At 38.0% G+C, this 23,106-nt stretch overlaps 2 protein-coding genes across 2 annotated transcripts in view; one reads left to right on the top strand and one right to left on the bottom strand.

The window, feature by feature from the left end:
* Window positions 1-1,918: 1,918 nt before the first annotated feature.
* LOC145783998 (uncharacterized) lies at window positions 1,919-8,482 on the top strand. The gene is made up of 7 exons (XM_082595755.1): window positions 1,919-2,286; window positions 2,543-2,662; window positions 3,314-3,377; window positions 4,206-4,335; window positions 4,577-4,929; window positions 5,930-6,282; window positions 6,931-8,482. The coding sequence occupies exons 1-7, from the start codon at window positions 1,919-1,921 to the stop codon at window positions 8,480-8,482; spliced, it is 2,940 nt and encodes a 979-aa protein (XP_082451881.1).
* A 1,463-nt stretch (window positions 8,483-9,945) lies between these two features.
* The window catches only part of LOC145784149 (AP-1 complex subunit beta-1-like), a 71,449-nt gene continuing 58,288 nt past the window's right edge, over window positions 9,946-23,106 (bottom strand). Inside the window, exons 19-23 of the mRNA XM_082595906.1 lie at window positions 20,753-20,879; window positions 13,026-13,110; window positions 12,404-12,502; window positions 11,303-11,463; window positions 9,946-10,890 (exon numbers count right to left, since the gene is read on the bottom strand). Of these exons, the coding sequence (XP_082452032.1) occupies window positions 10,816-10,890; window positions 11,303-11,463; window positions 12,404-12,502; window positions 13,026-13,110; window positions 20,753-20,879 (547 nt within the window). The 3' untranslated portion in view covers window positions 9,946-10,815. The remainder of the gene's footprint in view (window positions 10,891-11,302; window positions 11,464-12,403; window positions 12,503-13,025; window positions 13,111-20,752; window positions 20,880-23,106) is intronic.

The raw sequence follows: 23,106 nt of genomic DNA, 5'->3' as shown, positions 1-23,106 counted from the left end.
TAATGTAGGCTACTTTTGACTACCAAACAGACATCTACTTATCATGATAAAATTTCAAATTTTAGAAGTTGTTTATATAAAAATTGGAACTTAGCACATAATGACGTGTTTGTAAACAGCAATTATTTTTTCACTGCAAGTAGCCTACGTAAAATCACTAATCGTGGCCGCACCTACTCAAATATATAATAAAAAATTGTAATCGTTTTCGCATTCGTCAACTTTGCCATGTGATTGGCGGTAAGTGTCATGCTACAGTTGCTTAGATAATGACTTAACAACCATTTGGTAAAGATAATTTGCAACATTGAATCTTGATGTGATAGGCAATGACGTAAATGAAATACATCGGCCACAAAATCTGCGTTCATATAGTGAAGACTGGAGTTGGTAAAAATTAGTTTTACTATGAGAGTGAAGACAGCAGCATTACATAGTTTTATAACGTTCGAGTGACGATTTTCTTTGTAATCAAAATATAAGAAGACAACGCTCAAGCGTAAGTCCTTTAAAATCACACAGTCGTCGCAGAGTTACAATAACAAAACTAAATTAGTATTTTAGTTTTCTCTACAGATGATCCAACAGCAATGCCAGGAATATCATATGAAACGGAAAGTCTGTCGTGGTTACTAAAATTTATAAAACCCAAACTGCAAAAATAATCAGGCGCAGTAAATTTGCTTAGCCTATAGGCCTACGTAAAACGTTATAGGCTACAGTTCTACACTTCACACTCACAGCATCAACGTTTGACTTCTCTTTAAAAAATTGTACTTTGTTTTTACAAACTTTTTTTTTTTGAAATAAATTATGTACTGCAATATCATAAATTTCAAACACTTTTATTTGTACTTTTAGCCTACTTTAATGAAAAGCAAAGATGTAGGCTACATTAATTGCAATGCTATTCAAAAAAAAATACAATAGGTAACAAAATAAAACTAAATTAGCCTATATTCTTGGCACCATGATTCAAAATAAAACTAATTTTTCATCAAGGTACTCTTTTTCGGACGAAGTTAAATTAACTTATTCAGCAAAAACTTTAGTCGAAATGAACAGACACAAAACCAAGAAATAGCATGAAAGAGAAACAATACTTTGCTTGGTTTTGAATTACTTTTGTTTTAAACTGTGTTTTAACAAGTGTATTTTTTCAGATTGATTAACAGATTTTTATATGAAAAGATGAAGTATATGCTTTTGACATTGAGCATTTTGTTTATTGGTTTGTGTAAACTATCGTCATCAGGTAAAGTTTCTACATCTAGAAACTGTTTGTAAACTTGATATTCATTGTATTTACCGGAACTGTGCAAAACATGTAGCCTGGGCCAACAATTTCCACAAATTCTGACTTGGAGTTGAACTTGCATACTCGTCAACTTGGTGTGAATTTAGCAGGGCTGTGGAGTCGGGTGAAAACTACAGCCCGCGACTCCGACTCCTCAGTTTATAACTGGCTGACTTCGGACACGTCAAAATCCCCCCAACTCCACGACTACGATTCCGACTACACAGCCCTGGAATTTAAGCTACCAGACTTAAGCCTGGAAACGATAAAAACTAAATTGAACGTGATTAGAACTAATCTACATCACAAGGTCGTCACAAGAATCCCAAGGTCAAGCTGACACCTGAGCGTGAACTGTAAGAAATTGTCTGAATTATTTTTAAGCATGGATCATCATTCATCACATAAGATGTTTTTATTTAGCATTAATGTGAGTCTTCAGATCTGCATGTCTGATCCCATTTACATAAAGTTGTTTTAGGAATTTACGTTACATTAACTTAGCAACGATCTGTATTTACAGCTGATCTGCATGCCCACAACAAGTGCTCTTTACGCAAGTGCAACTCAACAGACCCCAATTGCGATGCCATTGGCAGAAGGTGCAAGAAAGATTACCGGATGTGTTGTGACCAAATGTGCCATCACAAAAAAGAAAAATGTCTTTCTTACCAATTTCAAAATCACACAAATTTTAATTATTCTCATTTTGTTCATGATTTAAACGCAACTGAATATGGAAAGCTACTGGAAAAAGCCAAAAAACAGATCTTGGCCTACGCCGCAAGCAGAGACTGTTGGCCGGAATCTCGATGCATAAACGCGACCAACTGTAAGCCACAATATCAACAATGTGCCAACGGACAATGCACTATCCTATTGTCTAACTGTGCTATGTGGTGGGAAAATAGAGATTTTAACAAAAACGTCAGTCGAAATGTTACCTGCTATCCCAACGAACTTTGTTTTAGAAACCAGTGCAAATCTCAGTAAGTGGATTAAAGAAATTGCATATAGAGATATATTGTAGTTTTTATTTGAGCATTTTCCATAGGACAAACTCAGATCGCTTAAGTTAAAAGAGCAACCATTGCTCGATTGTCTTGTTTTAATAAATTCATTTGACTTCGGTTTGAAATCCAACTTTTGTTTCTGATAAAGCAAGCTTTTATTCAATAACAATTTTAATGAGTCACCAAAACTCACTTTTTTACGATGTATTTTCATGGAAATACTTTTGTTAAGTTATTGGATGTGCAACACCGGAGAATGCGTTCATCAACAAGTTGTGTGCAGAGGAGGAGCGGATTGCTCCGATGGTAGCGATGAAGAAACGTGTTCCGGAAGCTGTTATCCACCATTCAGGTATCTTTTGGTATGCTTATGGCTTATGGTGGATTTAGCGTTCGATATAAGGAACGATATAGTAGTTTCTTGTGGCATTTTCACACCTGAAGCTCTGATGTCTTTTAGCCAGTTTTTAAATATATTTCCGCATTGGAAAACTGCGTTGAAACCACCGTGGATATGAACGAGATAAAAGTATTAGAATATAATATGCCTCTTTATTTGAAAAGTATGCAGTAGCAAATTCGTAGCATTTCACACATTGCGAGACCCTATATGGAAAATTTCCAATGTAAACTGAATATTGCAAAACGTAGAATAGTTGAAATTTAAAAATAGAAACATACTGTAGGCCTTATGATTTTTTATATGCTAATTGATTTTTTAACCTTAATAATAAAATCCCAACCTATCGGTTTTTCAAGGGTTTAGACTAAAACTTGACAAGGGTAACTCATAAATTTGAACTTGCATAACTTGAACTCGTAAATTTGAAATACTTTTTCGCCACTGCTGTTTGCATACAACTGTAAAGTGCGTCTTTTATTTTTGTCTATTTCCTTCTTTGCAATTCAAATATGGACGCTCTTGTCTGATGCAAATAAATAATGAAAGTAATAAATAATGTCAAGATATTCTTTGCAAGTGATCTTTCTTCATACCTTACAGGTGCCGAAATGGTCAATGCAAGTACGGATTCTTTGCCTGCGGAAATGGGGAATGTATTTTGTCGGTAAGTTTAAGTGTCAATAGCAACTTCACTGTCATTCCATCAATTTTATCAAATAAAAATTATGTAGATATAGTTACGGTTCAACCATTGAGACATGTATGAAAATACAAACACAAGCATGAAAAGCTGCTACTAACTCACATTAACGGAAGAGGTGAATGCGAAGAAGCTATGACAAGAAGGGCAATGTTTGGTTAGGTAAAGCTTAGGAAAAGTGAGGAATGTTGTATGGAAGAAATGTTTTCTTGAAAATAAAAGGGAACGTCTGTCGGAGTTATGTGCGACATGTAATATTGTGCGGTTGCGAGACATGGATACGAAGAGTGAACCATCAATTCTGCGAATAATGGAAAGGGCAATGGTGAGAGCAATGTGCGTCTAAACACGAGGAGAGAAAAAAACAAGAATTATTGGCTATGCTAAAAATAAGAAAGCGCATACCGGTACTGTATTGACTATGTTTAAACGTTTTTAAATATACGTAATACATCTTAAATTTTGAGGCCCCTTTGAGGCCCTAGGTTTCAACCTTTTTAGTCTAATGATAAATCCGGCACTGGGTCAGGATAGACAGTAGAGCTTGAAACATAATGATAATATTTTTTACACCAGGGCAAAAAGATAGAGTAATAATAGCGTTTTAATGTATAGTTAGAGTTTTCACATAGTAATAGGCTAATAAAGTAAAAATATGCAGACTAAGTTTCACTTTTAGCAGCATGATTGTTGCTTATACTTCACAAATGTACTGTAAATACAAACGTGCATTTGTATCTACGGTACATTTGTGAAATAATAATAATAATCTCAATGAAACTTTTATAACAGGAAAACGTTTGCGACACCACGAAAGACTGTGCTGACGGATCTGATGAGTTCAATTGCACTGGTTCATGTTACCCAAGAAGCGCTTGCGATGGGGACAAATGCAAACCAGGATATTTCCGTTGTGATGAAAGTAACTGACCATGTTGCTAGGCTATATTTACTAGCCTATTATTATTTAAATACACCAAAGTGTACCATTTTGTGTTGTTTTCTGCGATAAGCTCCTTTCTTTAAAGTAGTTTGTTTTTCGTTGTTCGATTACTTATCTAAAAAAGCTTTGGTAGAGAATTTGCATTTTTGCTTGTTTATCTAAAAAAGGTAGAAGTGACAAAACAAAAACTAGCTTATTCATGATGCTATTGCCTTTACAGCAAAATGTATTCCCGATTCAAGTCTTTGTGATCAACGGGCAAATTGTGATGATGGCACAGACGAAGTACGGAGCGGTCACGGGTTCAAATGTGTCTTAGGAAGCAATTTTGATACTTGCCTGTTGCCTCAAGCTCTTGTTCATGATTCGACTCCAAAATGCATTGATTACGCTGACAGGTGTGACGTAAATGGAACTAAGAACTGCTTTACCTGCTTGGACCAACGATTGGTGATATCAGATAAGCAACGATGTGATGGGGTGTTTGATTGTTACGATCTCTCGGACGAATGCCTATGTCAAGATTCTGCTACTGAGGAAGTGTGCAAATCTATATGCACTGATGTCAATTCAGTTTTCTCTCCAAAAAGGTGAATGAATGTCATGAATAAGTAGGCTGCATTGTGTAGAAGGAGCGATCCACAAGCGTCAGCATAAGGCTGCTTAGGCTACTCACTGAGTCACTACAAAACAGCCAGCATTGCGTTTTGTTAGACGTTAACCATACCGATGTAGCTTCCACGCCAGCCATCAGAATCTTGGCAGTCGAGTGCGGAAACAATTGATGGCGATAGTCCAGCCTCATGAGTGAAACATGAGACTATCGTTATCATTTCTTATTACACTCGACTGTCGTGAAGAATTTATTTTTAAAACAAAGTCTTGATGGCCTACACTGCAGAGAAACGTTTATTAAAGTATGGTTGAGGTAAAGGTAAGTCCCATACTTGATCCAAGCATGAGAAGGGGGATCGGGAGACGAAAAGATAAGGTTGGTTTGGTTTTTGAATCTTTATCCTCGGATTGACAAAGCCTTGATGGGTTATTTCTGGTAGTTTTACATACTTGTAGAGGCTCTTCACGCAAGGTCGGTTACCGAGAGTAGCAGAGTGAAGTTTTCCGATTGTTAAAGTGTTGCTGCTGGAGGATTATTCCATTCACTAGGTGCCGCTGAATGGAGAACAGTCCTGAGAATGCGTTGCTTAAGCACACACCCGAGAGCCGAACCAGTGCCGCGTGATCTTATCTATCTCATTGCACTAAGCCATCGGCATTAACAAGAGTAGGGTGGCCAGCTTCTTTCTTTCGATCGCCTTTACTTCAGCAACTACGCCCAACCTAATTTTATTACACCCTGGGTGGAAGTGAATGGTGTTTTTCAACAACCAGCTCAAGCCGGGAGTCGAGCTAGGATTGCATGATTGGAAAGCGAGCGCCTTATCTGCTGCGCCACCCCACCGTATCGCATGATTAAACTTAAAATATGGTTAGGCTACATCAAATGGTGTGATTTGAATAGTCACAAGTCTCAACATATTTTTGTGCTATGTTTTTTAGAACATGGTCATCGGAGATCTTCAATCACATGCCTAAAACTTGCAATTGTTCTTCTGGAGAATTTGATTGTGGAAACGGAGTCTGTTTGAACTCAAGTCAAATTTGCAACGGCGTTACCGAGTGCGGTTCATCTAACTTTGATGAGAAATTCTGTCACGCTCAATCTTTGGATTTGACTGAAACAATATTTTGCCCTGGGGATGTGATGAATAACAGTTTGATAGAAGCTGCCTTGTGTGACGGTCGGCCGGAGTGCCATGACCTATCAGATGAATGCAATGAAAGATGTAACACCACTCCTCCGTTTTGCAACATCAGAAATATGTTCAATTCAGAGCAAGGACCATACGAATTTCTTTGCGATAAAAGGTAAGTTGGGACTGGGTAACTAGTCTTTGCCAAATCTAAGGCCGTAGTCGAGCTAGAAGCAGAAAAGGTAAAGTTTTCCTGTAAAAATCGCGATGATACCAAACCAATATTTCTATACGTTTTGGTTGGGCCCTGGTCTAACCCTACTCAAACGTAAAATGAACAAAACAAATTAACTTCGAATTTGCATGTACTGAGAATTTTGTACCGTACGCTGAAAGTTAGTCTCCACAAATGGTAAACAACATCACAAGATATGTTTTCCTTTGTGCTGTTCACTCCACTATTCAACATACAACCTGCGATTGTCCGCTGCGTAGCCAAGTGGTGTGAGCGTCGGCCGGATACCCAAAAGAAACTCATCGGTTTGAGGCCTATCGCAAGCGCGCGTCTGTGTCTTGACAAGACTATATGCTTGAAACTTAACATGAAGGTTGGCTTCTATGCTTTTTATTGACTGAATCCAAATCGTTTAACACCAGACATAAGTTAGGATATCACAAAAGAACGAGCAGGTCGGAGAAAAAACATAGAATGAGGAAGAATGCAATTTCTCTAGGTTGCCACATAAACAAATTCGATAGTGGGATTTTAAATATTGCAAAGAAAGCTAGGCAATTAATTTACAATTACTGTTTAAATTTTTAGGTCCGTGGTTTACTTTGACGTGCGGTCAGTCTGTGATGGGACATATTCTAATTGTAGACCAATCATTGAAGAAGAAGAGTTAAAATGCCCTTCTCGATATTATTGTAAAAGCGGCAATGCCATCAGCATAGATAAAAACCTCTTGTGCGATGGAATCCCGCAATGTGACGACAAATCCGATGAACAAAATTGTAGCGACAGGTTCTATTGCGAAAACATGATTCCGTACTCTGTCCCACTAAACAAGATGCTTGATGGAAAGCGTGACTGCAGCGATTTTAGCGATGAATGTCCGAAGGAAATGGATTCGGATGCTTTATCTTCAAGAAAAGAGTTATTGGGATCGGCAGGGTTTCGAGCTGCGACTTGGATAATTGGAATTTTAGCCATTGTTGGAAACATTGCCACTTTTAATGGAGCAGTTCAAGCATTATGGAAAGACAAAAAAATCAACCCAATTTCCAAAGTGAACTATATATTTTTGGTAAATCTGTCTGCCGCGGATTGCTTAATGGGAGTTTACCTTTTAATTTTGTCTATCAAAAGCTTAGAATTTTCAGGAAATTACTGCATGGAAGACAAACAATGGAGGACCAGTGCAACATGCGCAGGCATAGGAGGACTAGCTCTGGCGTCCAGTCAAACCTCTGTAATAATCCTGGTTTGTTTAACAACTCTACGATTTTACTCTGTTCTCAATCCTACAAAAACAACAAAATTCTTGTCGAAGATTGCGATTTGTAGCATGGCATTTGCTTGGTTTATAGCTATTCTGATCGCCACTTTGCCAAGAACCCCATCTCTTTCCAATTACTTTATATCTGATGTATGGATGCCCACAGATTTTACAAATTTAGAAACAAGAACGGTAGCATCGGAAATAGCTTTCATTCATCGGTTATCAGTGATTAACCCAGCACAAGAAGCTGTACCATCAACTCCTAGCTGGCATGAAATGCAAAGGTTCCTTGAAAGAAACTATCCTGATGTACAGATTAAAGGGTATTTTGGTTACTTTAGTGATAACAGCGTGTGCTTACCAAAGTTTTTTGTTTCTGTTGGCGAAGCAGGGTGGGGTTACTCGACTGGTATTATAATATTTAACTTTCTATCCTTTATTTACATCTGTGTTGCTTATTGGTTAATATTTCGTGTGTCATCTGCTGGAAAAGTGAACAAGCTGCGATCAAAGCAGATTGAAAAATTACAGAAGCGTGTGGCAAGACTGGTGGTCACTGACTTCATATGTTGGATCCCAATCTGTATCATGACTTTCATACAACTTGGTGGAGGTACAATTCCTGACACCGCCTATGCTTTCAGTGCTGTTATTTTGCTACCGATAAACAGCGCGATCAATCCTTTGCTTTATTCAAACACAGTTGCAAAACTGGCCGAGCGCTTCTATCGGTGGGTAATCAATACAAAAAAGATGAATATGATTTTGCAATTTAAGCAATCCAAGACCACTCCCCCTCAGAATCCAAATCGATCCGATGATGAAGATTACGCCACCGATCCAACATTAGAGACCGAAGAAAGGACAGTATGACTAAAATTGACACGGAGAACCACTTCAATTTGACATGACTGAGTTGTCACGTGACAATCAGTCTCTCTTGTTTCTGCATTTGTTCAAAATTGAAATTGTTTCAGTTGACTTTTTCTTCAAAGTTGAGCTATCACCGTGTAGGTTAAACCGTTGCAAATAGGCCTAGGCATAACGTAGCCTAATAGATCAGTTGCTACCTTTAGGAGCAAAATGTTTGGAAAGACTGGGCAATCTGATCAAAAAATAATGAGCCCAAAATGTATACACTAAACTCATGTTCAGCAGACGTTTCAAAAACGGAACTAGGCCTATTTTCATCTTCAGTGCTTCAGAATAGCTTTAGCGTTATCCAATAGAGTAGTTTAGTATCTACATTTTAGGCTCTTTATTTTTTGATCAATCACTACCTCACTTCAAACAAAAACTATTTTAGTGCATACCAATGACAATATTACATAAGCGCATAAAATCTGTAATTTACTATTCGAGTAGTACATGAAAGGCAAGAAAGTCAACTGCATACAAACGCTTTTTCGCTCGGGGTTTCATTCTACCATCTTCTAAAATCTAAAGCGAAGTGACGTAATCAATTCCGCATCATTTTACTTGTATCCTTATTTTATTATTGAATGCGATTCGGAGCGATGAACTTAATGTTTGCCTTGTCTTACCACGTTCTTAGTTTGCTGATTTCGTACAATGCATTATAGTCCTCTGTTTATGGTAGAGCAGAAAGTAATGACTTGAAAAATAAAACAAACCGCATTTACAAATACTTGTGAATATATTTCAGCACTAGCCAGTTCGGTTACGTTTGTCTAGCTACAAGGTGGAAGCCAGATTGCAGTTAGGAAATATAAATCAACTCATAAGGGAAGGTAACAAAAATAACCTTTTAGCCCTAAGGGAAAGCACGTTTTCAATAGGCTGCTGTAAAATCGAAACATTGTTTCAAAGTGGAAGGGGGGATGCTTTAAGAGGCCTAGGCTAACGTATCTCAACTACCTAGTTAGGTTAAAGATTTGTATTTAAAGGAAGAGTTGGTGGTTCTGCACCTGACTGGCATTTTATCAACAAGGAACATCTCTTGAATCTTTGCAAGTAGACTAACTGTTCAGACAAAAAAAAAGTATTTTTAACATTGATTTAACGTATGAAGACATCAAGTCAATGTGAAGAACTGATCTGCTGGTTGGTGCAGTGGAGTGGCGCCAAACAGTGTAGTAAGGTAAGAGCTGTATCAGAATCAGAGTAAGCTACGTGTTACTTTACGAAGCACACTTGCGATTTCAGTATCCAGGGCAGTTGTGCTGAGGTAAAACGAAGTTTAGTTTCATTTTTATGATTTCGGCATGACCGGACGAAGTACCGAACCCGTGTTCATCGTCTCAATACTACGAAACAATACAGGTCTATTCGTAACCAAATCATATAAGTCGACGCAAACCCACATAATTCACTAATTGGATATGTTTATTATATATTATGACATCGCGTATAAGTACAGAGTAATACATTATTATTGGCCCATCACATGAACATTGGCAGGTAGGAACATTATTCATGCTCATGAATCTAACAGCGATGTCGAGCCAACGAACCGCAGAGTTACTTAGCTTGGAGGTGACATCATTATCTAGCGATCATTAATGTTGAAAATTGGAACTAAAATGAGAAAGACATTTTAGAATACCTCCAGACATGATTACGCACCATTTAAGCATGACGCTATGATGAGGTGTGTTAACTAACTTCAACAAATGACAAAAGCACAGTATTCGTGCAAAGTTTCCAGCAACTTTTTTTTAACTATTTGTAGTTTTTACACGTAGCAGGTCCACCAATAACCATGATGCGGTGACCATGGGTACACTCAAACGCACATATTCAGCAGCAATGCTAATTTACGGCAATGGTTATTCTTGCTTCAGATTTTCATAACCGCTAGTGCGATCTTTCAAAAAGTTTGTACCAGGCTTGTGAAGTCGAGAAGGCTTTGGCTTGTTTGGAGTTAAGTTAAAAAACATCGGAGGTATTTTTGACCTTCATAGTTGAAAGAAGCTTGGCGTTTCCAGATTTATTCGAGTCGGAAGTTTTTGGTTCGACTTCACAGCCCTGGTATCTACAATGAGACTAATCACACATAGACGCGGTTGCAAACGAATATCATCACTTTATAGAAGCACGCGTGCACGTAAACAGACAATGGATAGAGAAACTAAGTTGAGATCCAGCCAAAAGCATGTTTAGAGTTTTGTTAAAGCAACACATTGAAACACTCAGCTTTCTTAAAATGATATTTGTGGTTAGCTCGTGTGGAATTCCGCATCCGCTCAATTGCGAATTATTGCATCGATGGCAGCGTGCACAAGAGAAATTACCACCACCTGGCGGCACTTGTAAGCCATCTGAAACACCAAATGGTGGAGCTATTACAACGTACAGCGAGCTTGAAACGTCACACAGATGTTGCAACATCACAATGTTTGAGAAACATTATGAAATAAGAATTGCCCAATCAGAAACGACTTGAAAACTGCTTCGTCATGAAGACGTAAGCAATTTCAAAAGCTTCGAAAAAGAGCATCGTGCCATTTGTAACAGGGACAAAAGTTCGTTTGCACATCTTTCAACCAATGGTAGCTTTTACACAGTAATGTAAATTCAATTGTGGCACGGCTGCAAAAGCAGTAAAGTTTCACATTAAAGTTTCGATTCCCCGACTTTCGTTTTTGGTAACAAGTCACTTATATTACAAAGAAAACACTCGCCAAGCTCACACGTGTATTGCACGTCTTTAAACGTGAAAATGAAACTTACCGAGTACGTTGTTACGGGGACGCCGGGTGCCACCTTGAGCTCCATGAGAACCCACATTTCTTTAGGGAGTTGTAGAGACAGGTACACCATGTCCTTGCCCTCCACCGTCCGCTTGGCGATCATGAATACATTGTTCACACGAAGCTTTTCCACGACGGAATCTAAACGGAAATTGTTACCTGACGCACAATTTTCGAATGTTTTGTGTTGGTTCTGTGGCTGAGTGTGCAGAGATGCTATAAAAGGATACCCGCTCAGCAAATCAGCCATTTTTACAGTGATCCATTGATAGGCGTTGAATCAATGTAAAACAAGATTGATTTGTTGGCTGGGTAGTTTGAAAAAAAATGAGCGTGCAGATGCAGGTTTCGTTCTATGATCCTTGCACTAGTTACCAAGAAAACTGGCACAGCTATTTAAAAAGACTTGTTTTGTTGCATCGGTTCATATTATGTAGCCTTACTGAGAGAAAACCATACACTTTTGTATTAGCAGAAAATTTAGTTTGTTTAAGGCCAACCAAGTGTTAACACAAAAAACTTTAATGAAAATTTTTTCACTTTATGAAAAAAAACGTGAATGTGCAGTAATGTGGAGAAGTGTTGAAAACAAGAAGACACAACACAAAGAAAACCCCAAAGATATGAGAGCAAACATGTTTACCACCAAGTTGTTAAGCATCATAGTCAATTAAACACAATCTCGAACACAATCAGTCTGCTTTTCAAAGCCCATTGTAACCACATCGTGAGTATATGCTGCTGTTGTCATAACGAAGTCTTAGTATTTTTTGATAACAGCCTATAACGTCAATGGGGCATTTCTTGACATAATTCTCATTTGCTACAGCGACGAGCGATAAATATTTGTAGAAAAATCGCCCTTATTTTTGACCGGCAAAGTCTTTTTTACAAGTTGTCTTCGTAAACCTGCGCTGACTCAACATGATAAAATATGCTAAATATTAAAAAAATATGCCCAAAGATCGTGTTGGACAATGCCCAGGCTATATTCCTTCAAGGTATGTTTTCGTCAATAAACAGCTGATTGGATCGGATAAGATAGAGATACCTCATTGGCTATTAATGTGGGCACAGTTACCTGTAGTTATGCCGGGAGTGAGGCCTAAGTTGTCAAAGTTGAAGGATTTCTCGTTGGAGGCTGGAATGTCTTTCCAAGTGGAAAGGAAAACCTTTCGCTCTGAAAATGAAAGATTAAATCTGATCACTAGGAAGTTCTTTGCGGTGAGCTTGCGAGCGGAAATAACCGACCGGTTAAAACAATGCAAGAAAATCAGGATAGAAATTTGATCAAAACAATGCACACACAATGCAGAAAACTGCAAACACCGGAAAAGTGGGCACAGAATGATCTTGATCAATTTACGCAGTTGTGCCGCAAGGCCTGAAGGTTAATTGCCGCTGAGATATTATCTAATTATTTAAGGATGGGCTTTAAAATAGTTGAAAAACTTCTCTTGGTTCCAAAGACCATATACGACCACACTTGTCGATGATGATTTAAGTTTGGATTAAGCCACGCTACATGTGGCAAAGCAATATTGAAAGCATGTTATGTGACAAATAACGACATTTAGCCGGATAATGATAAACTAAATTAATTCCAAAACACAGTGCGAAAGAATTTGACTTGCATGAGAAAAATGCTCATGAATCCATGATGTCAAAAATCATAAATTTTTGTAAGGGATGTGACAACTTACCCATCTCTCCTTGTTCAAGAAACATGATGTGAACGGGAACCAAAGTCGACAAGTACATTACGTCAATATTGTTCTTTATCGCCACCTGATGACAGAATAAAAGCATACATTAGTGAAACAATAAACTTCGTTGAAAAACCTCAGGTTAAACTGAGGATAAGGAAGTTCCAGATTCAAATTATAGTTAAAATTCCAGGTTCTCTTAACTGTTTATTTTGAAAGGAAAATTATACCAAGGTGATACAAGCCAAGAACTGTGTATTTGAAAACGACCCAAGCTAGCAAAACCAAATTATATTTGCATTGATTTCAACGTCTGCAGACGTTGAATCAATGCAAAAAACAGATTTTTCTAGTTGAAATGTTTAAAAATGTTTTTCTTATTAGTATTTTACACTGGCTTTAAAAATTGCAAAAAAAATACATGATTTGGCATAAAGACGCTGATTACAGCCACTGGAGTTGAAATTATATAATTTGCGCCAAAGAAAACGCAGGAAAAACTTGCACGCCACTCAATAATGAGCATGTCGATGATCGCGGTCTGAGATGGTGAAAAGGAGCAGGAATCAGGATGCCTTTTTAATGGATTCACAAATATGACCTTTAGCAAAACCGTTCTTGGCTGTTTTGTAACTAAATACAAAACGATGAGTCAAACGCATCTCTCACCGAAGTGCGCTCTTCGGTGCCTGTCGTTGCTATTTATATGGCGGATTAAGCAACGCTACAACATCACGGAAATGAGACATTTATTGCAGCAGACACATCAACATGGCATCTTGAGCGAAATCATTCGGACTTAAATGTCGTTGGGGAATTTGTAATGTCAGTAAGATTAAAGTGATTCTGGGGCGGCTCAGGCAAAACGAAGTGCAATTGAGTTACGTTTAAAGCTTTGTTTATAGAAAAATGGCAAATACTGTAATGTCGACGCACAGACTTTCGTTTCAACATCAGGCAATGCGCATGCAATCATTGCTTTGAAGCAAAACTGTTGGCGGACAAAAAGAACCGCGTCAAAGTGAAACTAAATGTCATAACTGGGCACTGGCTACCAAAGTAGAGGGAAAGCTTAGCATGGAATTTTGTCGATAAACCAGTTGAATTTATTGATTCTATTGAATCATGCTTAAGATTTCTTGACACAGTTATTCTTCCAAATTCATTAGTTTTGAGCACAAATAAAAAGCCGACTGCTTGCTAAGTGTCTGGAATCAGGCTTATTTTCTTGGTGTCCAAATGGACAGCTTTTGTACTCACTTCATAAAAGATATTTAGACTGCCGTTGTCCGAAAACAAATTGAATACTAGAGGCACGGGAGGTGTGTACTCCATGCGCACGTGTATGATTGCATACTTGATATTCTTTTACCAATAGATGGGTTTTCTGTTGGTAAAAGGGTTTTCTGAATGGAGGTCAAGCACCACCAGACTCCATTCATTCATCCCCGACGCCGACACACGCCCAATCGGCCTGACACTACAGAGACAGGCGTGGGTGCGCCTCAACCGTCTCCGTACGGGCGTCGGCCTTTTCCGCTCAACCATGCACCAATGGGGAATGGCTTCTTCCTCCTCCTGTGAATGTGGTGCCGAGGAACAGACCGCAGACCACATCATCAATGACTGTACCATCTTCAAGCCACCTAACGGAGTGGAAGGTCTGCGCGTCATGGATGATGAAACTAAAGACTGGCTGCTCTCTAGCAGCCTTCCAGTGTAGTCCGGGAACATCGTGAATCTGGGGTGGTAAAAGGATAGACCCTCGGCCCCAGAAGCTCAGACGACGACGACGACGACCAATAGATCAGGGTTTCCCAAACAATGGGTTGCGACCCCAGAAGATACCGTAAATTGTCCTTTTAGGTCGCCAACAAATTTAAAATCGGCCTACAGCGGGTAGCTTGCACTGTAAAGCGCCCATCAATGGGTCGCACAACAAAATATTTTCTGAAATGGAGTTGCACAATTAAAAAGTTGAGTTGAGAAGCCCTGCAATAGACAATCTAGTTTGGAACACACAGAGAGCGCAGAAATAGAAACAAAATTAATTTTGTAGTGATTTTTTTGAAATTTGGTATTAGATCTCATTACTGCACTGTGGCAATCTGAAGAAATGGAAATGTCAATTGCCAACTCAGAATCATATACACCGCAAGGGGGCGTGCGTGCGCCACAATTCCGTCACACATTAATTTCTGAATAAAAATCAAGTGCAGTGATGACCAGGATAGAAAGTTATCACTTTTGCTAACGTCACCAGACGTCTGGTGACGTTGAAGTTAGGTGAAGAGAAAAAATGTTCAATGAAGACCTGTTGGCAATGAAGCTGGTGTTGACAAAATATTGTCTCACTTGGCTTGTTTTTGGATGTAGAATCGCGTTAATTCAAGGCTAAGTAAGGCCGAAGGCAAACTGTTAAGCATTTAGCTTCACGTTGAGTGTCTCAAGCGTCGCATGAAAAAGACTATTGACAAATTTATATGAATCATGAATTTAAAGTGACTCAAGATGCACATTTGGTGACCTATCAGAGTCACGGTAAACACATCTTGACCCAAACTGTCGAGTTCAGGAAAACGAAAATGATTAAAAAAAATATATTTTCAACACCTCCAAACTTGGTGGTACAGGTCAAGAAGATGACAACTAGTTCTTGGTAGATGATTTGACTTATAATTTTAACTGTCATTGGCAGATTGTCAATACTTAAGTTGTAGCTTCTGTCTGGTGACCTCGGGTGCAATGCCGAACACATTCTACTATGATAATTGCAATTATCCAATGAAACAACCCTACCGGCAACCTGTCAATGAAATTCAACAATCTAGCCTACAAATCAACTCTTTTTTGCATTGATTTAACTTTTGTAGATGTTGAATCAATGTGAAAAGGAGTGACTTGTTGGCTTGGGGCATTGGGTCAAAACAAAAACGTTGCAAACGTTTAGCGACAAACGTTTCTTGGGTGAAAGGCAAATCTTCTAAATGTTACCTTTCCAAGAAAAAAATCAACATAGTCTTGCATCTAAAATATACCTGAAACTGCACACACTGTACAGCTTCTGCCATCACGCGATCGACGCACGTGTGACGTATGTAGTGAGAATATAGTTGATTAGTCTGCAACGCAAGCAGTGAAGTACTTATGGAACAACACGCGTCCAGATATAGAAATAAAACAGATTTCAAAATAACTTTACAAATCTCATGCAAATGACACGGGTATTTAAACTGTATATAGATGGGTAAGATTACGTTTCGTTCTAATTTAATATATGAACGAATGTCGTGTTATCGTTTTACCTGCGTGAACCTGATGAACTTTTACCCATATCGTCTGCAACTGCCGCAGAATACGGTTCAAATTTCGGTCACACTGAAGATATTAATTCAAAATAATGAAAACAATCGTGCTCTTAACGCCAAAGCAAAACCTGATCACGAATGAGTTACATCAGATGTACGACTGCACGTGTTAAGACATTTACAAAACAAAACCAACTGTGACACAAAATCAAAAAATTGGTTTGAGCATACGAAGATACGGAACCTTTAATAATTCTAGTAAAACAAATGAAGAAAAATCTAGCACAAGTTTGTCCATTGCTAGCTAGAAACGCGGACTGGTTGATCATGTGTGGCGGACTGTCGCTCACAGGCTGACTGAAACTTTTTAAAAATCACATTTTCTCTTCTTCCACTGCCTGGTGATATTATCAGTTATCACCTATTATGTCACTTGGGAAGGCAGTGAAAGAAAAATGAGATTTGTTTTTTTAAATTTTAGTCACACACTTACCAAGAGGCGGCACTATATGACCAATCAGATTGTATCTTTAAAGTATGATTTTCCAACTTCTTTTTACAATAATACCGTTTTAAACATGAACCAAAACAGATATCTACGTAATAAGTTAAGTACATAGTTGCACGCGCAAAATGAAAACTAAGGTGATTTCAAGTGGAGGTTAGATTGCAACCGAATAACCTAAAAAGGCCTGGACGCATGACGTGTATGGAGAATGAGCAGTACGCACCAGACAAAACACATTTTCATATGCTTTTTTACAAATTGCAAATTCTGCGACAAACCGGTAAACAAGTCAATAAATTATGGTTCTTCAAGAAGATCTTCTTATGAAAAACGTGCACCTTTTTCACTAAAAAAAAATTATTGCTGTTGCTAAAAAAGAGACTTAACATTTTTTGAAAGAATTGGTCATCATTAACCTACATCTCAAGAATGATCACCAGCGTTTTCAAGAAAGCGCTCACGTCAAGTCGCGACGCCTTTCTCAGTAGTCTCTGTGTGGATTAGGAAACGTGCAGTGACAATTGGAGGCGTGAGGTCACAGTTAGTCAACAACAAGCCAATCAAGTTGCTTTCAAATAAGCGGTAATTAATTCACCACCAACAATGTGCAAGAACTTCACTGGCTCTCAAATCTTTGACCCCCTGAGCTAAAAAGAAAGCAAAAGATTTCACTGAAATATTATCTCTAGCAGCATTACTATTAAGTTATCATTTCTTGTTTAACGACTAGTAGCGTTTCATTTGTTTTAACACCAGCTGATCAATTGTTTCAGTTACTCTTAAACAACTGAATAGATGTAATAGGTTCATAATTTCAGCCTCCTTTCTGCTGTGGGCGTTTTTCACGAGTGCACAACTTCACATGCGCCGTAGCAGAAAAATATCTCGGCCAATAAATGTGGGTTCGAATACCGCCATGTAGATCAGCTCGCCTTTCCTGATTTCATCCGTTCAGACAATTTAACCTTCGGTTTAAACTTTTAAAGAAATTTTAAGGTTTAGGCCTAGTTCGAACTTGCGTTGGTCGGTTCGCCTTGCACCTCTGCGTGAAAGCTTAAAGTTAAAACGTAGACGATCGCATTCATGTGTTTTGTACGGCCGATAAAAAAAATCTTATTCAAAGTTAGAAATATCCCAGTCCACTTTCAACGCAACGGTCTGCCTGTCCGCGCAAAATTAATTGAAAAAGCGTTTTATGCAAATTCCATCAGCGCAGACTTTAAGCTACAGTGGCACATCAATGTGGGCATGATAACACTGGTCTACACGATTTTTGCTCTGTGAACTTTGAAAACTGATTTAGAGTAATTTTGGGGTGCTGAATCCGAATATGAGCTCAGATTTATGCTATCACGTCAGGTTTGTGAGATATGATAACAGCATATTGTTACTTTTGTCAAAAGTGGAAGATTTGACGTTGCGTTTATTGCACATACACATTGTGTAAGATCCAGAAATCCAGGCCATGTGGTGCATAAGTAGCTGAAATACACCTACCAATTATAATTTTGATACCAATTTGTTTTCTAAGCAACAGTATTAACAAGGCAGTAATAACAAGCTAAAAGGGAGGCTATAAGTGTAACTGACCCCCTCCCCCCGTCAATGTTTTGCATGAAACCACAAAGATTTAAGCACGCCTATGGCAATGCTTGTTCAGTAACCATATTTAGGCTGTTTTGGCCTGTCTAACACTAACCTTTCGTTACAGCACTGCATATGTTGGTGGTAAACGCAACGCCAAATCTTCCACTTTTGACGAAAGTAGCAATTTGTTGTTATCATATTTCACAAACCTGACGTGATAGGATAAATCTGAGGTCAGATTCGGATTCAGCACCCCAAAATTACTCTAAATCAGTCTTCAAAGTTCATGGAGCAAAAAAAAAATTCTTTTTTTTGTAGACCAGTGTAATCAATTGTTTCCATTTGAATAAGATACTGACCAAGTCGACCGAACGAAGGGAAAAGCTTTCAACAAGAAATTATACAATTTTTGAACCCGCCTGATTTATTTACTTGAACAATCAAAACCTTGAAAAACACAAAAATGGCATTTTGGTTGTTATTGTTGAAGATTTAGATTAAGTGGACGGGAAGGTAAAAAAGCCAATCATCATGTCCACTTTAGGCAACCCTGCCAAACACACAGCCGCATGCTCTTGAGCGGTGTCGATCCGGCGCCCTTTCGAGAGTCGTACCAGGACTCTCATCACAAAGCTACACTGCAGACAAAACAGCAGTGAGAACAACGGAATCACAAAAATCTTCTTGCGTGCCAGCTGAAAAGCTCCTGGTTTCAGCCAAGTTAGGCCAATTTCTTAAACTAACTTTTTAACATACACAAATCAACACGAAATGAAAGCGTGTTACCAATTTGCATTTGTGTTCGTTGCCCGATGCACGGAGTTCGTGTCAATAAGAAAACACCGAGGTATGAATTTGGCAACAAACTTCAAATCGATCACTGACAGTCATGATTAGTTGATTGCACCACCAGGATATTGAAGTGCTCTCGTCACTAAAGCTCAGGGACGTTTTCCTTGTTCAGGAAACAGTTTTTCATTAGAAAGGAAAGCGAAACGTTTAAGCGGATTGGATTTGACTTTGTTTTTTAATTTCCTTTTTTTTGTGGTACGTGTCCAAAAAATGGCATCGCGACAATTGATTGTTTTCAACGAGTGGTTTCTGAAGTCATAGGAAATTTCGGTGAATTTTTTGCTTGAAAATGATAAACAAGAGATTGGCAATATCGCTAGAAACAACAGGAATAAATTCTCACGTGACGAAACAGCGAACGTTTTAACACAAGACATAACGCATGAAGCCGAAAGCTGATTTATCTGAGTAATATCTACAACGTCAAAATCAAAACAAGTTTAATTTGGAAAAATAAAAATTGTTTGGTTGCCAAATGTAGACTTAGCACTGACGAAATACACCTACCAACACGCCTAAAAATCCATTCCATTTTCAATACACTTCGTATAGAAACATATGTATGCACAACATCAATGATTTTTTCCCAGTATTGATAATATGATAATAACCAAAGAGTGAGTAATAACCAAAGATGACAACCTGCTTAGATAGATTCCAGCGTTCAATTCATATCACTTCCCATCGTTTCAACGTAGACAGATATTGAAGCGTTGTAGGAACTTATCAACTTTTGTCTGATGATATGGTGCTGAAGGATTATTTTTAAACATAGTTCAAGGGAGTGACGATTCTTCTATTCGAAGAATCAGCTCTTGCTCGGGCAAGCATAACCGAAGGGCAGGTACTGGATGACATAACATGGTTGTACCCGTTACTTCTCATTTTATTTGCAACTTTTTTCAGTTTATTTTTTAATCTGACGTTGTTCCTTCAGAGATTAAACGATCCACCAAATTTTTTTTCTAATCATGAGACATAAATTCCAAAAAGGTATTAAAGAGATTATCTGTTACCATTGCTTGTTGGATCATCGGTTAAAGTTTCGGTTCTTGCGAATGCTTTAGTAATAAACGTTTTCGACTCTTAATATGCAAATGTTCTTTTCTTTTGATGTGTTGGCGAATTACAAAGGAAAGTAGTAACTCGGTTACAACACAAGTCAACAAATTCACTTCATCATCCGGCAATCAAAAAACGTCAATTCGACACTAATCACCTATCACCACAGCATGGGGAGGGATTGTGTTTGCCAAGTTACTTACTGGCACCCCTTGAACGTGAAGATTGGTTTCCTTGTCTTTCTTGTCCGCTCAACCTAATCTTTAATTACTCAATTTTCTTCAGCAAGGTACATGAAATTGGACGCGACGGTTGCCTTCTTTGCATTCCAATGCACTTAATTTAAGTCTTTAAGTTACAAGCATGCGATTATAAGCTTGCATGTGCCAAAAAGAATGATCACAAACCTGTAAGTTGTTGGCTGGTTCCATCCTCTGCACAGCTCCGTTGGTATTGAGGGGGAGAGAGACATCAAAGCTTTGGTTGGGATGAATAGTTGGCACATTAAGAAGGACGTTAGGACTCAAGCCAAAGCTGTAAGCAAATCATAAGTTTATTTAAAGAAAGAAAAAGTTAAAAAAAGGTTTAAGAAGGTTGGTAGAATGGACAACGCATCTGATTTTATCTGAAACTGTGAGGAACGGTTCCAGTTAAATAGCACCAAACCACTTCCTGGAAACCAATATTTTTGAACCTTAATCACAAAAATATCCGCATAGTTTATTAATATTTTTCTCAGCATAAATTAGAGAATATATAGCAATATCCGCGCTATTACCACTTAGATTAATCATCTGGCAAAAAAATACAAAAACGAAAGGTTATGCGTGATCCTCATAATTATTCCCTCGAGCACAGAACGAACACTTCCTAGCATTTCAACAAAATGTTGTTTTAGGAACTTAGGTACAGCCAAGTGATTGTTACATAACGTTGAATCAACGATAATTTGCAAACAAATTGCTCATAATTCGTTTGGAAACACGCGATTAGGTTTTTGATTTCACAAGAAACGAAACTGATTTGCTATTTAAGTTGTGTTCAACGCAAATTTTTGGCTCTAAACATGTTTAACTTAATAGGAACTTAAACAATTAAGACAGAACTTTGTAATTGCGCAATGATGAATTAAACTGTACGTGGTAATTAGAAAAGCGGCATTTTAACATTTTTCGGAAAATTATACATTAAAGACTTTCAAATTGTTATTAATTTGCAGTGAAATAAACTATTTTTAAATATCCTAGCCTCGTGTAAATGAGCAAAATTGCAGCAAAAGGGCAATGCAAGTGATGTTCAGATAAAAAACGGAGTCCGAGGTAAACCTCGAATATAAATGAGTATAAAAGTACAAGAATATAAATGAAAATATGCTTTCCAAGAAAGAAACACCCCCAGCCAAAAATTCCTTTCTTTTCGCATTCATCAATGCAAATAATGTAAAAAAGTAGAGTTTTGCTGATTGGATTCACTTGAGAAAAGCCACAAATGTTACTCAATAGAAGCAAAACAAGGTCCATTTATTTTTTGTGTTTTTGCTTTAAATGCGCGACTTGGTTGCATATACTTGCGATACAACAAAGTGGGTTAAGCCCTCCTTGAAAACTCCACTCTTAAGAATGTCAGAAAAATTTAAAAAAGTAATGATGTAATGGCTGAAGTCTAAGCACAATCGCGTTTATTCTGACAATAGGCTACTCGCTAAAAAGACAACAATAAAGTCACAAAAGTTTTCTTGCAAAAGAATTAATTAGTTTGACTGTTCGTGCAAGCGCCATTACGTGATATAGTCATCTAGTAAACCAGTAAACAACAAAATATGACATATTTTGCGAACTGAGCAAGAAACAAAGGTCTTAGTTTTCACACGTTGTTCATGAAATGACGTAACAACGTGACGTTTACTACAAGATGTTTGCTCCCGTAAAATCACGGAAAATCCATTCCTCAGCTTATAAAAGTGATTTTACAACTTGAAAATTCAAAACAAATTTTTAGAAACGGAAATAGCGACAAACATCGACGCAGAAATTTGGTTTTTGCGAAGCACAGGCCGAAAGAAAGTCCTTGAGTCTAGAATGTCAAACGAGCTCACAAACACCTTCAACTAGCAAACGAATAAATCATGACTAGACTCAAAAATGATCAGTGATGGAAAACGCCAACTGGTAATAACGAATCGTGCAGAAGCAGTCTTACGCGAAGTAGCAAAGCATTGGCAGATTAGTTTTGGGCCTGCAAAGCTCAATTTTAATGTTACCACTCCCTCTTCGAAAAGTAGAAATATAGTGGAGGAGCAAAAAGAAAATTTGCAGATATCAAACAAAACCATAGAAGGCCATATACGTCATGGTATATACGTCATGGAATATACGTCATGGTATATACGTCATGGTATTTCGATTAATTCGATGTTACCTCCCTGAGGTCAAACAGGCATGTATTTATTGAGTTTAATTGGCCACAGAGCAAGACGGCAAAGCGTGCTGTGCTATGCAGGAAGCGAGACCAACTTGTTAAAAACCGAAATACTTTGGTGATTTGTCAAATCATAGAATCGCAGCTTTAACTGACGAAAGGTGCGGGAATTAATGTGTGGTAACGATAAATCCATTGGTAAAAATGAGGTCTTCAATCATGAAGACAATTCTAAAACACAACCGACACAGTGCATAATAAAATATAAATCTGTAAAAACTTCAAAAAAGCATGTTGTGTTAAAAACAGGATGGATATATTAATCATATGAAATATATCTGAC

The sequence above is a fragment of the Aplidium turbinatum genome, chromosome 15 (assembly GCF_918807975.1).
Source record: "Aplidium turbinatum chromosome 15, kaAplTurb1.1, whole genome shotgun sequence".
NCBI classification, from domain to species: Eukaryota; Metazoa; Chordata; class Ascidiacea; order Aplousobranchia; family Polyclinidae; genus Aplidium; species Aplidium turbinatum.
The sequence above is the reverse complement of the archived record's forward strand: the minus strand, read 5'-3'. Positions and strand labels throughout refer to the sequence as shown.